Genomic DNA, 20,288 nt, shown 5'->3' with positions numbered 1-20,288 from the left:
TACAGAAGAAACTGAGGCCCAGAGAAGTTAAGTAATTCTCCCAGAGTCATAATAGTAAGAAACTGGGAGAACAGCGTTTGCACCCAAGTCATTCTGATGCCCACGCTCATCAAGAGATTATCGGCATCAAGAGATTCATGGTCCCACAGAAAACCTATGTTATTAACCCAATAAGCAATTTTCAAAATGACAGCTAAAATTCCTTAATTTTAACAAAACAGTCCCATCCTTACTTGCCCTAAAGGAAACTGTTACTTTGAGGTATGCAAAGTGATCGATTTTGCCACTCTTATGTATCAAAACATTTGTGGTAATGTTAACAAGTCTCAAATGTAACTTGGCATATTAGTCAGCATTTTCAAAAGAAGATTAAATGAGCAAAACAGGCCAGCCCACATAACAAAATTAGATAATCACTTCCAGGGAGGCCAGAATAATACAATGCAGCTGTGGACTATACTGTATACAAAGTAGAAATGTCTTTTGAAAGGAAAAAAAAAAAAAAATCAGTCATCTTAAACTCTTATTTAAATAACCGGTATGTAGAACGAAACAAGTATAATAGACCAAAGATAATAAAATAATGGAATGCATAAAGGAAAGCATTAAGCAGAAGAGAACTAATAAAGGTGGTAAAGTTGAGAAGGGAAGGCAATTATTAATCTGCAAACAAGAACAAAGCTATTCAGGTGGTAGGAAGGTACCAGTTCATACACCTAAACCACACAAGTTGAGGAATTACAGCATTCCCGATGGTTTATAATGCTGAAAGGAGGCTTCTATCACTCACCCCAACTCTCTTTTCTTGCCTTTTAACATGAGTATAGAATCAACAAACATATAGGCAACCCCACTTACTTTTATTGGTACAAACTGTCTTATAAACTTGATACCATGTTCTTCCATATGTTCACCGATTTTGTTGGCCATGTCCTGGTCAAATCCTCTTAGGAGAATGGACCGTACCATAACAGTGACATCTAAACCAATGCCAGCAAGAAATCCAGCACATTCCAAAGCAACATAGGATGCTCCAACCACCAGGGTCTTACCCGGGCAATAGGGTAAAGAGAACAGATCATCACTGAAAAAAAAAAATTTTTTTTTTAAAAGGAAGAAAAGAAAAATGTTCATATGTGAATAATGACCATATCAAAGTAGACCTTTTTACTTTCCTAAGAACAAGACACTTTAAAAATTAAAAACATTCAATTAGCTACACACATAATATTTGAGAAGATTTTATAAGGTCTTAGACACTCTCCTTTCTTGCCACTTAGCTGCTCTGGAAGCAGCTCGAGCTACCATGGCTGAGCACAGTAAACCATACAACTCTGACATTAGCCCAACTCCCAGTCAAACACATTTATTCTGTACTATCCAGAATAATTCTCCACCTACGTGTTTACAACCATACATTTGCAAACCCAAACTCCCACCCTCCTCCCACCACTCAGCTCTCCCTGAGGTACAAACCCGGTGTTACTTCCCCTCACCTACAACACCAATTATCAAGCGGGGGGGGAGAGAGGGACTTCCCTGCTGGTCCAGCGGTTAAGACTCCGCACTCCCAATGCAGGGTGACCGGGTTCGATCCCTGGTCAGGGAACTAGATCCCGCATGCTGCATCTAAAAGATCCCACATGCAGCAACTAAGACCCAGCACAACCAAATAAATAAATATTAAAAAAAAAAAAAGAGTGGGGAGAGGGGTGGGGGAAACTTTCAACATATGGGTTTTATAATATGAAAACCAACTATAAAAAGTAAAACCTGACAGAATCTTCTAGCAGAATGAGGAAGATACAAGACATAAGAGATCATAAAAGCATTGTTGGGAGATGAGTTTTTTAAAATATGAGAAGGGAGCCCATCCAAGACAGCAATGACAAGAGTTGTCATCTGAGCTGCCCCCGATGAGGCTCAAAGGATAAACTCCTATTACAAAAAAAAAAAAAAAAAAGAAAAAAAAAAAGCCTGAAAACAAGTAATTTATAACACCATCAGAAAACCAGAAAGTCCTGGGCAAAAAGCATCCAAGAAGACATACTTATCAACAATGTCTTAATGACTTCATAAATTCAAAACTCCTGAACAATAATGTCACCATTATTATCACTTGATGGACAAAAATAAACCACACAGCAAAACCTTCCTGTTTGACTCACTGATTTCAGAAGGTCCCTCTACACTGACAATGCAACCATACAAATGGCAAAGGAGTAAGGAAAAACTAGGATCTGAGAAACCTAAATGGCCTGCTATCCTCTAATTTTTTTAGCATCTACATAAAGGTAATATGTGATTCTAGTTTTGAAAAAACAAGAACGTATCTATCAATTATTTTATAAAATGTGAACATCCATCTGGTTTTATATAGTATACACGTATAACATATACTCACACAAATATAAATTTCAAATATAAATATTGTAAGCATGTATCTATATGTTAGCAGCGATATTAACTCTTGGTGATAAGATGACCAGTGTTTATAGTTCTGAATTTTAATGTTCTCTGGTTTAAAATAGTTTTTCCTTTCTCTTTTTCCTAATTCCCTGTCCCTCTGGACAAAAATGTGGCGGAAAAACTAAGTTTCAGGAAAAGGATTAAATGGGTTTGAAGAAAAAAGAAAAAGCAAAAATCCCCTTTTCTCCCTGCAATTTGTCCTTACCTGCTGATGCAGTATTCTTTGTCACCAGGGATACCCAAATAACGTGGCCTTTCACCAGTGGCAATGAGAAATCTCTCTGCAGAATAAATCTTCTCTTTGCCTTTGTTGTTTGTTGCCTACGAAGGAACCAATATATCAATTCTTAATAAATTATTATCCTTTAGAATTGTAAACGTTATAATTAAAAAGGCTGTTTTACCACATTGCCCGATTTGATCCTCATAAAAATTTGCTAATGCAGTAAGAAAGAGATACTAAGACTCTGAGTAGTTAAGGGATCGCTCAAAGTCCCAATGCTAGGAAGCGACAGAGCCAAGACTCAAATCCAGCTAATGTGGCCCCAAATCCAGATTACCCTTTACTACACCACAAGAGAAAGTCCCTAAGAAGTAATTGCAAAATCACCAAACTGGACGGTCTGGGTCGCAGTGGCCATCATTTTTATTAGGATAATCACCTTCTCTTTTCCTCCCCCAACAAAAGCTTAAAAACACACCAAAAACAGCTATTTACACTGTCACATGGTTACCTTAATCCTATGAGGCCCAACAAACTGCCCATATGCGTTCTCATAGGTGACCTTTTTCTCCCGCAGAGCCACACGGTAGCCCCAGTTCAGAGAGCCAATGTGATTCTGGACAGCTTCTGTCATTCTCTCCCAGTCATGTTTCACTGCACAAGAGAGTAAGACGAAATGTTTAGCTTTTCTGCTGCCACCTAGTAAATATCATTTCCCGGTGACTATTTAGTCTAAAAGGGCAAGTCCTTCATTTCAAGCACATAAACAATCTTTTCAACTATTTTTCCCTTTTAGAAAACTACCAGACAATTAAATAGTGCAGAATCTCTGGCAGTTCTTAAGACTAAAATAACCATACCCAAAGCTTTTTCTTCTTTATCTAGAAACGAATGGGAATTGTACCTTGGATTGTGAACACTGACTGCTGGGGTAACAAGGTACTTAGGTTCTTGAGAACCTAAGATTCCTAAGATTCTGAATGTGTAACAATATCTAAGAGATTCTGATGTAGCCAGATTTGGAGTTACCAAACTGGTTAACAGTGTCTAGACCAGGGGGCTGGCAAATTAAGGCCCCACCAGTCAAATTCAGCCAATCACCTTTTCTGTAAATAAAGCTTTACTGAAATCCAGCCACGATCATTTATTTCCATATCGTCTAGGGCTGCCTTCATGCAACAACTGCAGAGGTGAGCAGTTGTGACATAAGCCAGATGGCCCACAAAGCCTAAAATATTTACTATCTGGCCCTTTACAGAAAAAGTTTGCTGATCCCTAGTCTAGACCGAGAAGTTTAAGAGCCTGCCTCATTGCCTCCCAAGCTTCCCATCTCACCAAAGAAAGGAAGAGTCTTAAAATTCTACCATAAAATGAATCCTTTGAGCCAAGGCACTAACATAATATTGAATTTCAATGGATAAAAATCAATCCTGTCATTCATTCATTACTAACTTCAACAATGACGATGAAAAAAAAAAAGATACGGGTAAAATATACTCTGGTGGTAGAAGGCAGGTTCTGGGGAAGCTGTGGTTTGGAAGGAAGGAGAAGAGAATCAACATGCATTGAAAGCCTCTGTCACAGAAATGAGCGTCTGAGTCTTAGAGTCAGGGCTAAGTAGCTTGGTCAGGCAGGAAGTGATGCAATCAATTCTATGAGTACCAGTGGCCAGCCTCTGGAAGTAGGAATGACAGCACAAAAATTGGCTTGTGGCCTCCCAGAACACAGATTATAAAGATTCAATTAATAGAACCATAAAATGTCAGAACTGGAGCAAACCTTCAGAGATCAGTTCAGTTGGGGAGAAAAAAAAAGGGACCTTGGAGGCCATGTGGTCATGAGGCCAGGAGGATTACGTGCTGGGGCGTGAGGGATTCTGCAGGGAGCCTCAACCAGCCTGTCCATCCGGTGTCCGTCCACCACCACTACCAAAAGAGGAGGCAGGGGCTTCCCTGGTGGCGCAGTGGTTGAGGGTCCGCCTGCCGATGCAGGGGACACGGGTTTGTGCCCCAGTCCGAGAGGATCCCACATGCCGCGGAGCAGCTAGGCCTGTGAGCCATGGCCGCTGGGCCTGTGTGTCCGGAGTCTGTGCTCCGCAACAGAAGAGGCCACAAGAGTGAGAGGCCCGCGTACCGGAAAAAAAAAAAAGAGGAGGCAGGACTCACTGTTTCCCCACCAGGAATGGAACAGAATAGTGTAACTCGCTCCCACTTGCCAATCAACTAGCTGCAACAATTACCAACATTTTACCAATCTCATTACATATACGTCTTTCTACTAAAGTATTTTAAGCAAATCCCAGACATCATTTTTGGTGGTGGCTTTGGCTGTCACTGTGAATTAGGGATGCCCAAGGGCCAGTGATGCTATCCTCCGCTACAGTTCCTTACAATTAGGAACTGTCCAGTGCAATGTGCCAATAAAGCCCCAGGGAGAAACAACAGATCAAAGGCAGGATTAATTTCTGAAACTTTACAGTGGTAGAAGTACTAAGTGGATTCTACTCTGCTAATCCTACAGGAGATACCATATTCTAAAAGACACAGCTGGGACTAAATAATAGTACCAATAAATTATTTCAATGACAGAAATTCAGATTCAATGATCAGACCTAATTCAACCTTAATTCTGTTGTTAAAGCCTTCCTTTGTAACTGTCAGGCCCCATCTGATTTCCAAACTCCTTAAACCCCCTTTCTCTACCAAAGTTCCTTCATCCTCTGGTACAGTAGGCAGGCACCAATCTCTAGTGTGGTTATGCTCAGGCAGAAGAAATTTAAAAACTGCAGCCTACTAGTGGTTAAGAATCCGCCTGCCAGGGACTTCCCTGGTGGCACAGTGGTTGGGAGTCTGCCTGCCAGTGCAGGGGACACGGGTTCAAGCCCTGGTCCAGGAAGATCTCACATGCCACAGAGAAACAAAGCCTGTGCGCCCCAACTACTGAGCCTGTGGCTCTAGAGCCTGAGAGCCACAGCTACTGAAGCCCGTGCACCTAGAGTCCGTGCTCCACAAGAAAGAGAAGCCACCGCAATGAGAAGCCTGCACACCACAACGAAGTGCAGCCCCCGCTCGCCGCAACTAGAGAAAGCCCGCAAGCAGCAACAAAGACCCAACGTGGCCAAAAATAAACTAATTAATTAATTAAAAAAAATAAAAGCTGCAGCCCACCAGTTTAGGATTCAGCACCAAGGTCCTCCACCTGCTCCTATGGTCCTGGGTCTTGCATTCCATTCTGAGAACTGAGTTTCTGTCTTATAAAATCCAAATTCCTACTTTACATCCTGCTGGTAGTAAATGGATCCTTGTTGGACTGATTACATGCCCAGAACCCCAGTTCTCTAGGGCTGCCCTGCCTTCCAGTAATGCCCCAAGTCCACTGCCTTCCTGCATTCCCAAATACCACCTGGATGCTCCCCAACCGCACTCAGCCCATCCGCTGGCATGGCCCAGCATTTCCCCTAGGCCTCCTGACTCTGCTGCTTGGTCTACCAGCTGTAATCCAATGCTGAGCCTCTGCGATGCGGATTCTAGCTGGCGAGGCAGGACCTGTATTTCACCTGGGTGTGCCCTTACGCCCACCTCAGCAACTGGGTCTTAAAGCCAACTCTCGGATGCCCCTGATCCGCCCCCCTCCTACTGTACTGTACACCCCTGGGTTCGACAATACTAATCAAACTACTAGCATCCTTATATCTTCGCCTCACCTGCTCACTTGCACCTCAAAGTCCCTGAAGGGGCACAAATTCCTTCCACTATATACACAGGGAAATGAAGGATGGGTGACCTGCCCAGGGCCACACATAAACTCATGGCAGCACAGACACACTGTATGTGAACCCTCAGGTGTGTGGTAGGAGAATACGTACATCCAGAAATTCTGCAAGCCCCCAACTGCAAACCAATGACCTTGCTTTCTCTGTAATGACAATGGGATCCTAAAACTTCACAAACGCTTAATTTTTTAAAGGCACACTTAATTCCTGAGCACAAGAGAACTCAAACAGATAAATCTGAAAAATATGAAGCCAATAAATCTTTCAGAAAGTTCCGATTCATCCAGTTTACATGACTGAGCTCACATAATTCTTTTCTCGGCACAGTCTCAGCTTGGAGCTTTTAGGAAAAGAGCAGATCACAGGCTGAGTCCTGGATATGTCACCCCCCCATCCCAACCCCATCACCAGGCAGATTCAGCTGTGCTGCCTGGTCCAGGTCCAAAGGGCCCTTCCTCCTTCACCACGCTCAGAACTATTTGCAGCGTCAGAGGGGACAGTCTTCCAAGAAAACGGGAGTGCTGTTCTTTGGTCCAGGACATGAGATTAGGTGTGTTTCTTTCTGAAAAATGCAAAATAAGCCTTCATGCTTCATCTCTTGGGAACACGGACCAGCAGCCTCTAGGGGTTTCTCATTTGAAAAATACACCTCCAAGTTTCCTTCTTCCTCGAAGATCTAATGACGAAGTGATATTTGTCTAAATCCACTGTATTCTTCACCACAAAGCATTTTAGCACAAAAGGAGGGAGGCAACGACTGCTCCCCCAGTTGGTGGGCTCCCTCTCCCTTGGTGTTGGCCCCGGCAGGCACAGCAGGCCACTCCCGTGACGCCCAGCTCTGGTTCCCACAGCCAGGCCACAGCCTGCTCCTGAGGCTTAATGAGAAAAGCTGAAGATGACAGTAAGCGAACCACCAGGCTTTCATTTAGGAAGAGTGAGGGGATTTAAACAGTAGGCACAGCTCTTCAAACAGCTCGCGTCAAAGACTCTGGGATTGCTGCTGCTGACAAAGGCATACAAGGGGTGGGGGGTATACAAAGTTATATACTTCTACCTTAAAATCTGGAAACGGGGAAGAAACACCAAAGAGCTAAAACTGTTAAATTAGTTGAATAAATAATTTCTGTAGGGATAGAAAAATAACATAACTTTGATTTGCTTCAAGTTTTAAAACCCCACGGAATTCAGGAGCTTCTGCTGGTCTTAATGTGCAGATCTGGACTGTGCTGGTAGTGGCTTCTTTATTGCCTCGCCTTTGTACACTTAGTAGTTCCTCATCATATAATTTAGAAATAAGTTCAACATAAATAAGTAAAGGAGTTAGTATTGTTACGTGACAGCTACCTATATATTCTTTTGCTGGAAGGAAGGTTTGTCAATTCATCAAGTTATATTTTACCACCCACCTGATTACTGAATTTATTAGAATTATACTTTGTTGACCCTGTTAATAAAATTCATTCGGCACACGCCTATACTTATCTCTTAAAGATTCTAAAGACCCATTATATGTACTTTCCTACATTTTTAACCAAACTAAGTATTCTGTTCCACCTCCTTCATTTTTCATGAGAGTTGACAGTTTTAAAGCTAACATCCACTACTTCTACATACCAATTTGAGTACTAGACCTTATATGAATGAATAACATTTTCATGACTCTGAGTTATAGCTCTCCAGAACTGTTACTGATTGAGATTTAAGGGCCAGTGGCATTCACTATGAAGAAGACACTATATGGAAATTATTACAGCACAAATCAAAATTTGCTTGGAACAACCTTATTTTTCCCAATAAACACTAGACTTTTTCAGATTAATATTCTTGTTACATGTCCTTCTCTTTAAGAGGGAAATAAACTGTTCAAATATACAACTTCCTGTAAGATCCACAAATGTTTCCTACAACCCGTTAAACAAAGAGCCAAGAAAAGTGCTTGGCGGAGTCTGCTCCAATTTACTGACGCTCTGAATAGGGAAGAGTTACAAGAAGCAAGTCCAGGAGGAAGGGACAGAAACTAACATTCACTGAGTGGCAAGTATTTTAATCACACTGTTGAATTTAATGCTCACCACACAGGTAGTACATAGCAGAGTCAGCACTAGTGCCCAAGTCTGTCTACGCTAACAACCTACACTTTAATGGGGCAAAGGAAGGATCTTAACCCTAGGTGCTCTGGAGAAAGAAGTCTCACTGACAATACTGGTAAAAAGAGTATGTGTGGAATGATGGGGCTGAGAGGGATCACAGATCTTATGAGAGTGGTTAGAAAATAAAATGAGTGGTTCTTAGGTTTTCCTCCCAAAGACCCAGAGGAGTATGGCCTACAGACCACATATAGAACTTGCCCCTTTTGGGGGGACCATGGTGAGGAGAGGTAAACACAGAGCCATGTCAAAAGCTCTGAAAGTACCTGCCCCTACAACAGCTCCTAAAACTCTGGTCCTACAAAGGAACTGCCACTGAAGCCACGAGGGCTTAAAGAACACCACTTGTGTACACTCCATCTGCTGTGAAGTCAGTAAGGCTTCAGTCTAAACCTTAGTGCTGCCAATTTCTCAGCTATGACATGGGCGCACTATCCCACCCCCTAGAGCTTCAGTCTCCTCGTCTGCCAAATGGAACAACGGGATCTCCCTCCAGGGAAAGCAGGCTTACATATGTACTGGAATAAGATAGAATGGAGAGGGAAGCCCAGAGGCGCCGTCGTCGACGTCGCCAGTGCCTGCACCTCTGCCGCTGCCCGCGACCCCCCAGCCCCTCTCTCCGCCCGAGGCCCCGAGTCGGCCCTACCGCCGACCCCCGCCGGGCGCTGCGAGGTCCCTGGCGTTGGCAAGGCCGGGCCCGGCCCCGATGCCGCTCCGCCTCGCGCAGATCCCAACTGTCTCGAATCGCGTCTCAGCGCTGTCTTCTTTCCCAGGACTGGTTTTGTGGGGGCCGCAGGCGCGCAGACTCGCCCCCCGCCGGAGCGGCCCGGCCCAGCCCCGGAGCGGCCCCTTGTAGACGTTCGAGGAGCCAGCTGAGTGCCGTCCTGGCGCCCGACCGCCCACCGTCCAGCCCGCTTCTTCCTGATGCAGACTGCAGTCCACCAGAGGCTGGACAGACCCCTGAGATTCCAGGGTATGGATTGTGAACAAGTTGGTTTTGTTTCACATGTTCATTTACAGCGCTTTTGTGTTCTACCTTTCCAAAATGAAAGTATATAGCTTTTGGATTAATGGAGTGCTGATAAAAATTATGATATTAATTTCATCTTGTGCATACTTTGCTGTGTTAGGTGATTCATGGCAGGGGACGTGGAAGGATTCTGTTCCTCCATCCATGACACCAGTGTCTCTGCTGGGTTCAGAGCACTGTATGAGGAGGGATTGCTTCTTGATGTCACTCTGGTTATTGAAGATCATCAGTTCCAGGCCCATAAAGCACTCTTGGCCACCCAGAGTGATTACTTCAGAATTACGTTTACTGCCGATATGAGGGAGCGAGATCAGGACAAAATTCATTTAAAAGGTCTAACTGCTACCGGTTTCAGCCACGTCCTTCAGTTTGTGTACCATGGAACTATAGAACAGTATGAGTACTGTTCATGAGATTCTTCAGGCTGCCATGTATGTTCAACTTATACAAGTGGTGAAGTTCTGCTGCTCTTTCCTGTTAGCAAAAATCTGCTTAGAAAACTGTGCAGAAATTATGAGACTCTTAGATGATTTCGGTGTAAACATCGAGGGAGTCAGGGAGAAGTTGGACGCCTTTCTGCTAGACAACTTCGTACCACTCATGTCCAGGCCTGACTTCCTGTCTTATCTGAGCTTTGAGAAGCTCATGTCTTACTTGGATAATGATCATCTGAGCAGGTTCCCAGAGATAGAGCTGTACGAGGCTGTGCAGTCTTGGCTGCGGCATGATAGAAGACGCTGGAGACATACCGATACTGTCATTCAGAACATCAGGTTAAGACATCAGAATTTTATAGATTCTCCCGACAGCTGCGCCATGAAGTTGACCAAGCCTTGAATTACTTTCAGAACGTTCACCAGCAGCCTGTTGGACATGAAATCAAGCCGCATCCGCTCTGCCAAACCCCAAACTACAGTATTCCGAGGCATGATTGGACACAGCATGGTTAACAGTAAAATACTTCTCTTAAAGAAACCAAGAGTCTGGTGGGAACTGGAGGGCCCACAAGTACCTCTGCATCCGGACTGCCTTGCTATCGTGAATAACTTCGTGTTCTTGTTGGGTGGGGAAGAACTGGGCCCACATGGCGAATTCCATGCTTCTTCCAAAGTGTTCAGGTATGACCCGAGACAAAACTCTTGGCTCCGGATGGCAGACATGTCTGTACCACGTTCAGAATTTGCAGTTGGTGTTATTGGAAAGTTTATTTATGCTGTAGCAGGCAGAACCAGAGATGAGACTTTCTATTCAACAGAGAGATATGATATCACCAATGATAAATGGGAATTTGTGGATCCTTATCCAGTTAACGAGTATGGACATGAGGGGACAGTGCTCAATAACAAGCTGTTTATCACTGGTGGAATCACCTCAACTTCCACCTCCAAACAAGTGTGCGTGTTTCACCCCAGTAGAGAAGGGACCATAGAACAGCGGACCAGGAGAACTCAAGTAGTTACCAACTGTTGGGAGAATAAGAGCAAAATGAATTACGCTAGATGTTTTCACAAGATGATTTCTTACAACGGCAAGCTTTATGTCTTCAGTGGTGTCTGTGTGATCTTGAGGGCCTCTTTTGAGTCTCAGGGATGCCCTTCCACAGAAGTGTACAACCCAGAGACTGATCAGTGGACCATCTTGGCGTCCATGCCAATTGGTAGAAGTGGCCATGGTGTGACTGTGCTGGACAAACAGATAATGGTTCTTGGAGGCCTTTGCTACAATGGTCATTACAGCGATTCTATTCTCACTTTTGATCCGGATGAAAACAAATGGAAGGAAGATGAGTACCCGCGGATGCCCTGCAAGCTGGATGGTTTACAAGTATGCAACCTGCATTTTCCAGAATATATACTGGACGAGGTCAGACGTTGCAACTAATGGCATCTTTCTCCCTTCAATAAAGCCAAACAAAAAGTTTGTTTGAGACAAAGTAGTTAATTAAAAACATAAAGAAGAACCTCACTAGTTTTACTATCAAAGCCATTGGTCTAATACATGAAAATGTTTTCATTCTGTTCTCGCATCCTTTTTTTTCTTTTTAGTGGCCTCAAACTCATGCAATAAGTCAATTCTAAGCACTAGCTCTTGAAACTACTTCCAGAAGCAGTTTAATAGAACGATTCACTTATCTGGGAAGTTGATGTTATGCTTTAAACATTTCTTTCAAATGTCAGTGTAGGAGTCATGCATCTTCTAAGAGAAGACCTGATAGGTGTCACTGGATGTAATTTCAGTTCCTATCTCTATCTGAAATCTCTTTGAACATTTATTTCGGTGTATTGCAGTCTGTTAGACTTTTTGATTTTATTTTTTAAGTTTAAAACTCTTGACCTTTTTGCATGGCTTTTTGCTGAAAATGCAAAAATATAAAATTTCTACAAATTTAACTTTTTTATATTCAGAACACTATTTCTAAGCTGCCTTCTCTTATCTGCATTGTGTTAGTGAAAGCATAGCCATACTTGCTTACATCTTATGAATATATAAGGCACATCCCCTTTTATGCGTGGTTAGGATTCTATATTTTTAAGCTAGTGCACTTGCACACACAATTTGCCATACTTGTATTCTAGATGTAACGTCTTTTCATGTATTAACATTTTTAGAAAGTTAAAATAACTGGAGTCCTCGTTTGGTATCAGAGTAGCCTATCTTCAGTCCATACTGATTCAGTAATACTCAAACTCCTTATATTCCTGAAACATGTATGGTCTTATGAAAACTAACATTTTATGTTTTATTTTCAAAGGTAAATGTTAGTGTTGCTTATCGATGTATGTCTTCTTTTTGAAAATGTTTTTCTTTGCAGTCTGTTTAATGTTACCCTGTTTTTAGCGAGAATCGGAGTGGCATATGACAAGCCCTGGCCCTGCAGCGTGCAAGCACTTTTAAAGAGAATTTAGTTAATACCAGAGTCCTAAATAAAGGCCCCTTAAAAGTAAGTGCAACTCCCATTCTTTACATTCAATAAGGCTGCTGCATCTGTTATTGAATGGAAAGTAGCAACTTGTGGAAAATTTGAGCTCAGTTTTGACTTAGAGGTAAGGAATAGAATTATAATCTTAACTGGTCATATCTACTTGTTTATTTAGTACAAAATATTTAGTGGCACTGGGGATGTAAGCCCTCAGCTTTTGTTTTATTTACTGAAAGCTACTAGCATGAAAGATAGTAACCTCAAAGTTCAGAATGGATCAAGAATAACTGTTTAAAAGCAGTTATAATAAGTGTTTTAGGATTAGCCGCACCTTTCAACTCTCTAAACTCGAAGAAAAAGCATATAGTTGTCAAAATTAAGCAAGAATAACCAGGGAGTGGATCATTCAAACTGATGCCATTTTCTTCTGCGTAGACTCCGTATATGATACAGACTAGATCTACACTGGCAAAACTTGCCAGATCTTAGGATATTGGTGCAATATTGCAATGCCTTCTATATGGCTGTTGTGTAAATTTTCTAGTTTTACTTTTTTTTTTTTTTTTGCTGCTGCCGCCACTGAATATAAAATGGAAGAGTGAAATCATGGATTGTGAAGACTTGTTTCATTTTTGCAATTAAAATAGACAACTATGAAAAAAACCTGATTTTAAAACTCTACAACTGGAGGCTACAAACAGTCAGGTACATAAGTAGTTTTTTAAAAAGCGAAACACTGGGATTGGCTTTAGAAATCAACTTAATATTTTTTTGTATATGAGACTTAAATTTTTATTAAGTGGTCCTATCATTTACTTTCAGTTTCTAAAAACGAAATTCAGTATCCTGTTTCCCATGGTAATATGGGTTAAAAGTCTTTTTCTACATCTTAAAAATCATTTTTAGTCATTTTACTTTTGAAAACTAGGGAGTTAGATTAGCCTTTTAATTCTTTTTCTAATATATTAGTTGGCTTAGTGTTTTATATGTGTGCCGTCTTGCTTTAAAGAAAATAACAGTAACGTCTTCATTATTTTCCTCATTGTTGTCTTTTGCTGGAAAAGACCGAGACAGGGAACCCCATCAGGCTTTTACACTCCAGTGGTGGTTCTCTTTAATTGCTTAGATATGACTTCGTAGTCCTAGTTAAAGTAAGATCTGGGCAAACAATTGAATATTCTTGGTCTTCATTGTAAAAACACAAGGCCAAGGTCAAAGTTCATGTTTTGGAAAATTGGTGAAATCTTTTAACTTGAACTGACTCTGGGTTTAGCTTCACACGTAAGTCATGTCTGACCTGATGTCACCTGTAATCAGTTTTGAGCTTTAAGAATCGTTGTTACTGCTTTGGGTTCCGAATGTATGAGAAAACTCTTCTGTTTATACGTAGTGCTAATTTAGCTTATTTTAAATCCATGATTAACTTACATTCCCTTTTAAAAGTATGGTTTAATTGCTGAAAGAGATTGATTTTTGTTATACTAAACTATGGAAAATTTTTTCATAGAATTTTTTTCAAGTTTATTTTTTGTGTGCTTCATTTGGAACCATTTTTGTTTCTATACATTATATGTGCTCAAAATAGTTTTTTTAAAATTCAGCAAGATTTAAAACTATACAGTGTAATTGCTGTGATCTTTGTGTGTTAATTTTCGCTTTACATTTTAAATGCCAGACTTTACAAAATTAGCTGATTTTTGTTAATTGCATCTTAATTAGAAACATTCGTTCTCTTCCATGTCTTTGACCTTCTAAGTTTTTATTTTAATCTGCTTAAAGAAAATCCTTGCACTACAACCTTTTCATAAAATTCAAGATTCTCACGTTGAAGGTTTTGTATTGGAAGAAATACTACTGGTTTTTAAAAAGTAAAGCTTAATTAATAGAATTATTAGCTTTTCTTGAGACAGCTTTCTCTGTGTCCTCATTACTCTGTGTGAGTGTTACTATAATTTGTGAAATATCGACTGAGCCCTTCACTTATCTTTTCTAAAGCAGCACCTTTGGACACCTCATTCTGGGAAGCCTGCTCGAGTCATAGTGAAGGACACACATTTGTGTGGGGAGAAGTGGTAAAAATGGTTTTGTCTTAATTACATGAAACTAAGCTTTAAAGTATTTTATAGCAAATTATTTGAGCTGCATTATCTAAACATGTCAAACGTTCAGTGGGACTATTTTTATATATGTATATGTGGTTGTAGGTCATGACATTTCAGTTTATAATATAAATTGTTATTTCAGTTTATAAGCTATCTCTCAGAAAAGACTAGCCTTTTGAGAATACGTAATCTAAAATTTTAGACTGAAGTAAAACACAACATAGATAGTAGTGTAAATTAGATATAAATGAGGGCTATATGGCAGTAAAACTGCTCGTGCCATTTTTCCTGTTTGCCTATTATACATTTTTTTATTTTTTTTTGTACTCTGAACATTTTTAGGGATCATACGTTCTATCAGATTAGAGTTGGTTTGGGGATAAATATCTTCTAAAAAGAGATTTATCTTAAAAATGACAGTTCTGAAAAATTAGTTTATCAAGAGTTTATAAAGTCAAATATTCAATAGACATAGACTGGAATAGGTAAACTCATGGAAGTCGTTTCCTTTCAGTATACCAGTATAACTTCAACATTACACGAGTAACATTGAGAGAATGCTGTCAGCTTTGTTTGTTCCTCCTTAATGTTCTTAGATTTTCTTTTTACATCTTTGGGAACAACTACGTTAAAAACCTTATTAATCAGTATATCAGTAAGGATTAGGTGTTTGCTTTCTGAAGGAATGTTCCAGTGAGGTGATCAGAGAGGTTATTTTCTATCTAACTTGTATATGCCCTATACCCCCTTGGGCATATTTTGTCTATAGAAAAAATATTTTGACCTTTAGGTACATTTTGGGCCAGTAGTCAAATAATCCTAGGGCCGATTTAAAAATCTTAGAATAATTTAAGGTTTGCCTTTTATACCTCTTTTGGAAGTCTTTACATTTTTGTCAGGTAATTTTTCCCAAGCCGTGAATATAATCTATTCAAAACATGTTTATGCTATCCATTCTGTTTTTAAATTGAAAAAAAATGTTAAAAGTGTTTATGAAGAAAAGTTTAAATTAAAATATTTTTAATCTTAAAAAAAAAAAAGATGGAATGGAGAATAAAGAGGAAAATGAGATGATCTGACTTTAATCACGACTCCTGTCCTGTAGGACCTCGATGAATCCATAAGGCTGGCAGGAGGCTGAGGTGGGTAGTGGGGAAAGATGGTAGCTTCCTTTCTGCTACAGCTATGGTCTTTATCTCCTCTCCCCATTTTCTTCCCGCTACTATCTCAACAATCACAAAACATCTGTTCCAACTTGCCCTCAGCACAACTGTGCAGCTCCCTAAGCTGGTCCACATTCCTCCTCCTACCCTTGTTCCAAACCACCCAGGGTGTTCAGCCCACAGCAAATGTCCTCGTTTATGTTCCCCACATGCTCCCTGCTCTAGAGATGCCAGGGTATTTACTATTCTTCAAATATGTACCTCGTTCCTTCACTGTCTAAATGAACTGACCTTCCCCTCCTCTGCTGGCTGTCAAGGACACAACATCTAAAAAGTCATCTCCAGTCACCTCTTAAATCATTTACCGATCCCACCTCTGGGCTCCCAGGGTACTTAGTTGGTACATCAATGATGATAAAACCTGTGTAACTACAGATTTGTGTTATTTATCTTTATAAATATTTGTGTATTTCCCCAGCACAGACTCAAGTACAAAGAACGAGTGCTCGATAGTAATATTATATAACTTCACTAGTAGGATTTCTAAAAAGTCTACTAAAAAATCTAATACATTAACTGAAGAGAGATTCTGTTGTTAACTGGGTAGTACATTGATAGTAGGCTCCCAGGAAGGCAAAGAGTGGATTAACAGCAGACTCAGTTGGGCATTCAGACACAGGAGTAAATAACTTGGGAGGTGGGGGGGGAGGGTAGAGGTGAAAAACAGAGGTGGACCATCAGCAGATGAAGTGTTAAATTCACGTTCCATAGGTCAAGAGTCTGCTCAACTGCCTTTCTGTTGGGCAAGGGAAAAGGACATGGAGCATGGCACCTTAGAACCAAATAACAAAACTCTCAGTACCAGTCTCAGGCCTCCAAAGGTCACTGACAGAAAGCAGCCTTCTAAGGGTCTGAGGAAAGAGATATGACCCCAGCATAAGAAAACTTCAAGTTAAAAGCATCAACAAAGGAAGCATGACTAGGTTAGAGGAAGAGCAAAAATTTTCAAAGCATGTGTTTATACCTTTTACACATGGGTATCTAATAACTCTTAATTAAAACTCAGAAAAAGCCACAAAACAATTTACCCTAGCTGCTGGCTAGAAGATTTTCCCTCCAATGTCCCATAGAACTAAAATCAGATAAGGGTTGGAGTCTCACTCTTCAAGGACATAGTGACCTACGTAATTAATTAGCCAGGAAGCTGTGCCAGACCTCATTTTATTCTTCTACAGATAATGTCATCTATACCTTCTAAAGTCAACCGATTCCTGTTCAACTTTTCTAGGGTTTCTATGGTAGTCTAAATATTTTTAATCCAACAAAACCCCCTTCTCAACAAACAATCCCCCCAAATATCAGCTCATGGAACAGACTTTTCTGGTGAGAGAAAAATGTAATAGCTTCAAAGGAAAGCAAATGTAGTTTGCACTTCCTTAGGAAACTCTATACAATTATGAGAATTTATTTGAAAGAATTCTGGTTTTCTATTATAAAAAGGTACCCCAAGTGCAATATCTGTTCTTACCATACATAATAATAGCTACAGAGCTAACACGACACAGGATAACCCCAGTGATTTTATCCATTAAAAAAGCAAACAACAGGGCTTCCCTGGTGCCGCAGTGGTTGAGAGTCCGCCTGCCGATGCAGGGGACACGGGTTCGTGCCCCGGTCCGGGAAGATCCCACATGCCGTGGAGCAGCTGAGCCCGTGAGCCATGGCCGCTGAGCCTGCGCGTCCGGAGCCTGTGCTCCGCAACGGGAGAGGCCACAACAGTGAGAGGTCCACGTACCGCAAAAACAAAAACAAAAACAAACAACAGAAACGACTTCCGGGTTACTTGTAGATGGATGGCGCATTGCAAGATCCCAGCTTGAACGCCTCAGAAGCACAAACGGAAGAGCAGCTTCCCCCACATACCTATCTCCTCAACGTTCCACCCGTAGTTTCGAGAGTCTCGGAGGGCTTGTCCTAACAAAGCCGCTTGGTGCATCAGTTTTTTAGGTATGCAACCCACATTCACGCATGTTCCTCCGAGACCTGCAACAACATTGAGAGATCAGTTTATAGCCCGTATTACAATCCTCCAAAGAAAAAAGGCAACGATTATTACTAACATCACAGAGGAGGAGATTTCCCTTCTATCCCTCTTGAGTTCTTGTGGTTGGACTAATAATAAATTTGACATAACAGATCCCCAGGAGAAAAAGAAAGAAATTTTAATTTGTGCACATGAAGGTTTCATAGAAATGGGACCTAAGAAGTAGCCAAAGCAGGCAGTTTTTATACTTTTTAGACGAAGAAACAATATATTTGTGAGAAATTGACAGGACAAAGAAACTTAGGTTTTGGGTGCCCAATTATTTAAGAATCTAAACAGAGTTTAGGCTTGGGACGAATTAAAGAGGTGACAGGTTTGTGTACAATAGGCTCCTCAGCCCCAAATTTCGTATCTTTTGTGATAAGCCTGCCTCTCTACCTCCAGATGCAGGAAGTGCACCTTTCGCATGACTTATTTCCTGCTTTCAGAGACAAAAAGGAGAGCTAGAGTGTCCCTCTTGCACTGGCCATTTCTTAAGTAACTTTAATTCAAAATAATCAATATGCCACTGTGTGTATTTTGGGGTGGCCTGCCCCAAGCACCAGTGCTATTGTATTAAACATCATAATTTATTTGCTTAATGTAGCCAATACTTTTTATATGAGTTTATTCCTAAGTCTCGTGACATTTCTAAGTTCAGAGAGCCTTATAGACCAAACACAGCAACATTACCCTAAAATGAAAATGAGCGGATTTCCACAACTTCCACATACTTCAAAGATTCAAAGTTAATTGACTGCTGATAAAAATGTCAGAAACTGAAGCCTTACTTTGCGTACAACCTTACACTTGCCACCAGCCCTAGGAGTAGAACCGATAAAGGGGTTGTTGAGCTGGGCATGGCTGGACTGCAGTGGGCCTGGGAGCACACAGAAAGTTTGGTGTATACGAGCATCTCTACGGAGGCGGTCTATAGCCTTCGCTGATTCTCACCAAAGGATTCATGACACCACCCCCCCCACCCAAAAAAAAAAAAGATTTAGTGTCCCTGAGTTTAAAGAACATGGTGATAACTTGTCTCCGTTAGGCAGGTGGGGAGGTAGCCAAAATGGCATGAGTAAGACTGCAAGATGGCAGTGGACTCCACAGCGAAGGAAATCGAAGCCCTCTCAGGAGAATGCTTAGCCGAGTGTCATTATGGAATGTGAGCTCCACAGGCCAGAGGGACTACACCCAGCACCAGAACAGTGCCCGACACAGAAGTGACACCTTCACAAATATTTGATGAATGAATTAGAAATTGTGACACTGTCTTATCCAGACTTCCTGCTTCTTCTTGCCTCCTTCTAATTTGAAGCAGCTGAGTCATCTTGGTAAGACTTAACCTATTTCAACATTTAACTGGAGTCCATTTTAACTTAGCACAAGTGAAAGAAGTACATGTTTGGGGGTTTTTTCTTATTTAATTTTTAATTTTAAAATTGGACTTTAGGGGCCATTTAAACCAGTGCCAGGGAAAAACCTGCTCCTACAAAGTCACTTCTAAGGTATTTTAAAAGCCTACCCCATCTAGTTCCAAGAGGGGTTGGAGTGACAAAATCCAGGACCATCACCTTCTTGTCATATTTGGCTGCCTCCTGGAAAATAAAATTATTAAAATGAGTTGGAGTGGTTAACATGATGGACTGGAAATGGGCTGTTGAAAACCCATGTTGTTTTTACTAAGCTATAATGCCTAAAACATAACCAATCATTAATACCTGAGAATTTCATATACCAAAACGATTAGTGCAACTCCAAGGTAAAAGTTAAGCAATACTTAGTCAATAAGGGTAGCTTTAAAGAATATGCAGATTTCAGTTGCAGAACTGTCAGAGTCAGCTGGAATCCCTAGAATCCTCTTATGTGATTCCAGCCAAACGATAATAAAGTAAGCAATAATCTGAAAAATATGTGGCCATTTCTAAGCAAGTGGTAAACAGGCAGTAAAACAGATATACTGATAGTCTACAATCCTTGATTCAACCTGTATCCAGTAAGACAATATTTTTATAAGTACTTCGAAGTTTTATCTACTTCAGTTTCTGAACAGAATACTGGAAAAGTTTTTCTTCTGAAATTGTCAGATTTCCTAAAATGTTCACGTGAAGAGCCAATGGAGAAGTTGATGATCTCTCTAAGGTTTCCGAATCTATTTTAGGGGAGTGACGACCATCACAAGTTCATTTTGCAGAGTATCCTTTATCTTTCTCAGAGAATAAGCTTTGTGTATTTGCAACTAGACCTCCAAAGCTTATTTGAAAGGACTGAGTCTATGTGTCCTTCAAAGCCACCACTGCTAGAATAAAAAAAATCTGAGATTACTCCTGAATCATTTACAGCAAAGCAATGCTTGATGCCAGACATTGGCCTGCTCCC

At 40.9% G+C, this 20,288-nt stretch overlaps 1 protein-coding gene and 1 pseudogene across 8 annotated transcripts in view; one reads left to right on the top strand and one right to left on the bottom strand.

Moving 5' to 3' along the window:
* The window catches only part of TXNRD1 (thioredoxin reductase 1), an 88,179-nt gene that overhangs the window by 28,071 nt on the left and 39,820 nt on the right, over positions 1 to 20,288 (bottom strand). For all 8 annotated transcript variants that reach the window (XM_089921198.1, XM_089921197.1, XM_089921195.1 and 5 more), the window contains 5 exons: positions 19,435 to 19,507; positions 17,750 to 17,869; positions 3,204 to 3,346; positions 2,675 to 2,790; positions 859 to 1,084 (listed from right to left, as the gene is read on the bottom strand). In XM_089921198.1, coding sequence (XP_089777324.1) covers positions 859 to 1,084; positions 2,675 to 2,790; positions 3,204 to 3,346; positions 17,750 to 17,869; positions 19,435 to 19,507 — 678 coding nt within the window. The remainder of the gene's footprint in view (positions 1 to 858; positions 1,085 to 2,674; positions 2,791 to 3,203; positions 3,347 to 17,749; positions 17,870 to 19,434; positions 19,508 to 20,288) is intronic.
* On the top strand, positions 9,616 to 11,932 carry LOC111187911 (kelch-like protein 15 pseudogene; annotated as a pseudogene).

Source organism: Delphinapterus leucas, chromosome 11, assembly GCF_059928025.1.
Source record: "Delphinapterus leucas isolate spDelLeu-1000000601 "Yukka" chromosome 11, BTC_Dleu_Yukka2, whole genome shotgun sequence".
NCBI lineage: Eukaryota > Metazoa > Chordata > Mammalia > Artiodactyla > Monodontidae > Delphinapterus > Delphinapterus leucas.
The sequence above is the reverse complement of the archived record's forward strand: the minus strand, read 5'-3'. Positions and strand labels throughout refer to the sequence as shown.